This window comes from Ciona intestinalis, unplaced genomic scaffold, assembly GCF_000224145.3.
Source record: "Ciona intestinalis unplaced genomic scaffold, KH HT000517.1, whole genome shotgun sequence".
Classification (NCBI taxonomy): domain Eukaryota; kingdom Metazoa; phylum Chordata; class Ascidiacea; order Phlebobranchia; family Cionidae; genus Ciona; species Ciona intestinalis.
Window position 1 is genome coordinate 723 of NW_004190838.1, and position 6,539 is coordinate 7,261.

Genomic DNA, 6,539 nt, shown 5'->3' on the forward strand with positions numbered 1-6,539 from the left:
TGGTTTACCCCTGTCGCATGCCTATCCTCGACATTATCGTGCTTTGATGAAGATTTGTGCGGTAAGTATCTTTGCATCGTGCTTTGGTTACATTTACCATGTAAATCAAACCTTTATTATATTAACATTTAAATTAACCCAACTGAGAATTTTTAACCCATAGTTTCCCTTTTTTAAAATCAACTTTTAATCCCATAGTACCATCATGGAGTGATTGGTCACCATGGGGGTCGTGTGGGGGGGTGGAATGTACGTCTGCAACAAGTACGAGGACGAGGACATGTCCCGATGCCTTGCTGACCAAACCGTGAGTTGAATATTGTTTGTTTATTTTGGTTAATAGGTGCACACAAAGCACATAAGTGCCCAATTGCACATAGGCGCACATAAGTGCCCAATCGCACATAGGCGCACATAAGTGCCCAATCGCACATAGGCGCACATAGGCGCACATAAGTGCCCAATCGCACATAGGCGTACATAATTGCACATGTTAATGTATCCAAGTTATAACACAGGTGTTCTGCTTCTAAACCTCGTACCAGCTTATACATTTTGTGAACGATTATTTTTCTGTATGGTTGACAACTAATACGTGCTCACTCAATAAAGCTTTGCTCTTTTGTTTATATAAGTCTTTGCATTCCCAGGTGCCAAGGCCAACCATCAGAAGATGAGAATTGTTTGTCTGCTTGTCCTTCAGCAGCTTGGAGTGCATGGGTCCCAGGTCCATGCATGGGACCCGATATATCGTGCTCGCCTGGGACCCGTACTGAAACACGAACATGTAGGAGTCGAGGGAATGTCGTTGGTGATGTTTTCTGCGCAGGAGGAACTGCAGCTTCAGCCAGGGTGGGTGGTTTGTGTTGTTCATGTTATGTGTAACCAGAGGGCTGTGGGTTTGAGGCTCGGTGCTGCCACTATTGTGCCACTGAAAATATGTCTTTGCTCCTTGATCATTTTTACCATAGTTTAGTTTAACAACTGTCATTTTTCTGTTAATGATAATTGCATAAAACCAGTGGTCACTAATTAACTGCTGTTGCCACATAAGGATAAATAAGTCACATTCATTCATCAGCGGCCATATTTCTACAGCAAACAAACTGTCAGGAAGATTTATGTGTGTCGTACTCGGCGTTCACGTTCACTTCGTGCACCAATGTGTGCAGGTCGGGCACCAGGAGTGGTGTCAGGAGTTGTATCGCATCAGGGAATGTCCCTGCTGGATGTTTAACAAAACAAGAATCTTGTTTCGATGAAGTTGCGTGTGGTGAGTGTTGTGTGGAGATATAAATATCTTGTGTAATTATCGAACAACCACATTTTTATTCAACACTTTCCCCTTAAGTAGTTTCTCAAGACTGTTGTTTTTGTTCGGAAAAAATATTTTTCTTTGTTGTTTTAAGATAAACATATGATATTTATCTTCGCATGGCGGGGCAACAGTAGTCGTTATAACACGGCTGTTCTGTTTCATACATCTTGTGGCAGCTTACGAGTTACCACATATGTAACTTATATACCCACACAGGGACCATCGACCTAATGTTTGTATTGGATGGCATGCAGTCTGTGACATCACAAAACTTCATTGGCATCAAGAACTGGATGCAAAGTTTTATTCCGAGGTTGAATTTGCAAGATGGGAAAATCAGATTTGGATTGGTGGGTTGGGTGGTTTCGGGTGTGAGGGTTAGATTAGGACCATCTAAACTTTAGGTTGTTTTTTTTTAAATTGTGTAACTAAAAATAACAAAAATAGGGGATATTTTGTGTATCCTTTGGTATAAAAAATAATATATTGTAATAAAAACAAACAGTTTGTCCTCTACACAGTGAGACTTTGTGGGTGTAGATATAATTATTTGCATTGCCAGAATATCTATATCCACTAGTTGATCATCGCTAAAATAACTTTCCAGGATCGCTATACCGGCACTGTGGTCACTGATATCGAGTTGGGGGAATCCCAGAACCTACCACAGATCAACAATGTTATTTCCTCGCTTCCTGTAAGTTGGTTGTGATGTAATACATGGGTGAATGTAACTTATTTATCCTCGCATGGTGGGGCAACTACAGTTGTTATAACACAGGTGTTCTGTTTTATACACTTTGTGTCAGATTACGAGTTACCATGTATGTAACTTTGTGGGTGATTATTTTTCTGTATGGCTGACAATTTGGAAAACCTATCAGTAATCACTGGGTTTACCGTTTAGTGTTACAAAAATACCAAATACAGTGTCCTCTGTTTACAATAGTCTAACCACTAAACCACAACGCTGTACATGTGGTGTGTATGTCTATACTTACACAGCATTACAACAACTTAAAATATCAACCCCCAGTTCACAACCCAATCCACAAAAACCACGCTGTCAATCACTTCAACAATCAACAACAACTTTAACTCAGTCGGAAGTCGATTCCCGGCATCCAGGAGGTTGGTGGTCGTTGTCACCGATGGACTTGCTCAAGAAACAATGAGGTAAATATGATGTCAGAATGTGAATATGATGTCATAATGCAAGTACTCAACAATAGTGTTTTAAACCTAATTATCGCCGCATGGTGGGGCAACAACAGTCATTATAACACGGGTGTTTTGTTTTATACACCTCGTACCAGCTAATGAGTTCCGTATATGTATAAAAAAGAACTTATGTTATAACTTTAAAGTTACTCGCCAATAAAAATGTTGAAATTAATTTAAACCAATATATTCCATACAGCGATGTCAACACATTGGTACAACTCGCGCAAACTAACAAAGTTGAAATAATTTCTGTTGCTGTTGGTCCGTTTGCCAACCTTGCTACTCTTGGAGTAATAACCGGAGATCCAACGTTCGGAAATATATTTCAAGCCCGTACTTTTAATCTGAATTCAATTTCAACCCCTCTGTTCAACAAACTGTTTAACCCATGTAAGTTATTGTGTGTTTGTATATGTGCAACATGTGTCCATGGTGTGCAACATGTGTCCATGGTGTGCAACATGTGTCCATGGTGTGCAACATGTGTCCATGGTGTGCAATATGTGTCCACAGTGTGCAACATGTGTATATAGTGTAATAATATACCATACACACACTTTACTTAATGTAGTTTCTAAAATATTATTTTATTTTTGCAGGAAACTGTTGGCTTCATTTGTTTGGATCTAATTTATCATTTGCACAAAATCTTTGTTAATTTCATTGTTTTGTTACTTGTTTTATTTTTGAATAAACTGAACTGTTCAAATACACGAAAGGTTTTTATGGTATAATGGAGGCACAATGGTGGCAGCATCCAGCCTTAAGAAATAATTGGTTTTTGATTTGTTCTGTTGGGTTACAACTATGTACACGTAGTGTTAGATTTTGACCCTCAATTTGGATTCTGTTTTTATTTCGTCTTCATAATAAAGAACGATGATCCGACAGCTTATGCTGTAATATATTTATCCCGCCAGAATTTTAAGCGTTTTTTGAACATTGGACGTTGGCACGGTGTTTCCAGGTGCCGCTGGTGTTAGAATATTTTAAGGGGAGGAAATATATGAGAAATAAAAACACGGCAACACTTTTCAACGTTGATTACTACTCCCCGCTTTTGGTTGATTGGCTCGCATTCCTCGCTTACAAAACACTCACCTTCCAATGCGTGACAGTTACACTACGTGGATGGTTGGTTTAAGTTGGTTCTGCATCAGATTAGGATTATATTTAAGACTTAAGTTATAATTCCAGCATTGTATTACTTCAGACAACAGGTATTATTACTTGTTATTCGGCAGTATGATTAGAATTATTATCAGTACGCAGTGTCTAGCGTTTAAAAAGTTCCTAAGAGATGTTTTGGTCAAAATAACCGAGATATATCGATTGCAACTTTTAGTTTTACTAAGGACCCAACAACCGTATGATGTCGATTTAAGTAACTTGGTATAATGACTACAGTAGGACACATGCGCCCAACAACGGTAGCAGAAAGAACATTGAGTCCGATACGCTCCGGTTAAAATGCGAGCGCCTAAACATTAAGCTTTGTATCGTTGGAATCGTGTATTGTTATAACTCAGAGCTCGAACATTCTGTTGCATCGTAGCGAAACTTCGCCATTATTCAGTCGTAGCTTAAACACAATATCTTTGTTTAAACACAATATCATTTATTTATTATAAAAACATGGCAACACTTTCAAACGTTGATTAGCTCTCCCCGCTTTCGGTTGATTAGCTCGCAGTCCTCGCTTACAAAACCCTCACCTTCCAATGCGTGGCAGTTACACTACGTGGATGGTTGGTTAAAGTTGGTTCTGCACTAGATTGAGGTTTTATTTTAAGTTTTAATTTTTTTTAAAGTACTTCTTCAGCATTGTATTACTTCAAACAACAGTATATTATTACTTGTTATTCAGCAGTATTATTAGAATTACTACTAGTAAGCAGTGTCTAGCGTTTAAAAAGTTCCCAAGAGATTTTGTCAAATTAAGCGAGATATCTCGATTTTAACTTTTTAACTCCCAACAAACTCTTAGTTTTACTAAGGACCCAACAACTGTATGGTGTCGATTTAAGTAACTTGGTATAAAGGCTACAGTAGGACACATGCGTCCAACAACGGTAGCAGCATAAAGCATAGAGTCCGATACGCTCCGGTTAAAATGCGAGCGCCTAAACATTAAGCTTTGTGTCGTTGGAATCGTGTATTGTTATAACTCGGTGGTTAGAAGGCTAAGGTCACGGTAAGATACGCACGACGTTGCTCGGAACATTCTGTTCCATCGTAGCGAAACTTTGCCAACATTATTCAGTCGTAGCTTAAACACAATATCTTTGTTCGCAATAGTTGGAGGTAGTTTTGTATACGAGTCGTCACTATAGTTTCCACTTAAAGCAACTGCATTTGTTACGTCACAATAAGGCATAATGGGAACGTGTCGTCGATTTCGGTATCGCGAGCGATAGTTACGTCATAGTTAGCTCATCGTTTGACCACCACGTTTATGACGTCACAATAGGTTTTGTTCTACACGGGCGTTTCGCGACGCAAGGCACAATACTTGTATATTCCATTTAGCATTAGTACGTTCATTATCCTAATACCACATGGAAACGCGTTAGGCAAATGTAACGTGTTATTCTCGGCAAAGATACTACATAGAAGCGTGGTATCCTGATGAAGCATTTGTTTTCCGGGGAAAACACGAATCAACCTGCTTAGTTAATTTACGCCGCACGTGGGCAGTAGAGATTCGTATAAGTTAACGTTGTCACGATTAGATATCTATGTTGGAATCGTGGGTGAATTCCCCATTCAGGGGCTTTACCCACTGTGTAATGGGTGTGGTGGGCAGTGTTATGGCGGCTTTATAATAAATAATATATAAATATTTTGTATGATCTTGCATCGCTTAAATTGGTTCCTTTGAATACAATAAGGAAGACTCGCTTCAAAAAATAACAAGGACTTGGTTAAAAACCTTCTTGCTCGCAATGTTTATTGAAAGATTTAACGGGCTAGGGTTATATAATAAAACGCTGTGTTTGTCCTTGCCCATATATATTTTACAGGTTTAACAATCGTCGTACTTCAAATAGTTCACGGATGTTCGATATCAAACCTTCAGATTAACAACTTAGGCGTGCTAGGGCTCGGATTAACAACATATATATACGCGTGCTATAGGCAATATATTATATACAGCGTTATACGTCTATAGGTTAAACCTGTATGTTGTGTGTTTCGTGTATTGCTAGTTTTGTAACTTTGCTTTACGGAAAGATCGCTAAGAACCAACGAATGTATGAAGTTGGGTTTAGCTTAGTATAAGACTGAGGGTATAATGTAAGCAATGTAGAGTTATATAATATCTTTATTATTATTTTCAGGCTGATAGAAAGATTGATTAATCTTTTGCGACATTTCTCTGTCGCACAACGTTTATGTAGCAACATAGCGGGTTGCAAGGTCCGTTGGCTTGGTTTGGTTGAATACGATTTTGCTTAAGTTAACTTTAACATCTCAACACAGCGTGAAAATACAAACAGTGTTCGGTTATCGAGCCCGACCGATATTGCTTTTTTAAAACCGATGCTGATATTTAAATGCACCTAAAAAGCTTGACTGATTAAAACAGTGGATTCCAAAGTGGGCGTCAGCGTCGCTGAGAATAAACTAGGGCAGTTGTACTAAGATATTCCATTAAGGTGTAAACGGGGTGTTTTAGACGTAAAAGTGGTAATGTTTGACCGAACAATTTGTTTTCGCCCTTCGGCCGCATTTACGACTTCTTTACGTATGTCGTAGGAGTAAAGGAAATGCACTATGCCTCCTATTAAAATTACGTATGTCCGCCGCTGCAACAGGCTGATGACATTGCACCAACCACAGCCTTCTTATTAAAGTTGGACTTGCTGTTAATGGCAACCTGATCAAACAATATATTACTGTTGAATGAATGTAACTTACTTTATCCTCGCGTGGCCGGAAAACGACAGTCGTTATAACACGGGTGTTCATACACCTCGTGCCAGCTTACGAGTTA

The 6,539-nt window shown here is 38.9% G+C and overlaps 1 protein-coding gene across 1 annotated transcript in view; it reads left to right on the forward strand.

The window, feature by feature from the left end:
• Positions 1 to 3,248, forward strand: part of LOC100182693 (collagen alpha-1(XIV) chain-like) — a 3,964-nt gene extending 716 nt beyond the window's left edge. The window contains exons 3-10 of the mRNA XM_018816680.2: positions 199 to 307; positions 651 to 852; positions 1,099 to 1,273; positions 1,535 to 1,668; positions 1,926 to 2,015; positions 2,355 to 2,494; positions 2,739 to 2,932; positions 3,142 to 3,248. Of these exons, the coding sequence (XP_018672225.1) occupies positions 736 to 852; positions 1,099 to 1,273; positions 1,535 to 1,668; positions 1,926 to 2,015; positions 2,355 to 2,494; positions 2,739 to 2,932; positions 3,142 to 3,143 (852 nt within the window). The 5' untranslated portion in view covers positions 199 to 307; positions 651 to 735 and the 3' untranslated portion in view covers positions 3,144 to 3,248. The remainder of the gene's footprint in view (positions 1 to 198; positions 308 to 650; positions 853 to 1,098; positions 1,274 to 1,534; positions 1,669 to 1,925; positions 2,016 to 2,354; positions 2,495 to 2,738; positions 2,933 to 3,141) is intronic.
• Positions 3,249 to 6,539: the final 3,291 nt, after the last annotated feature.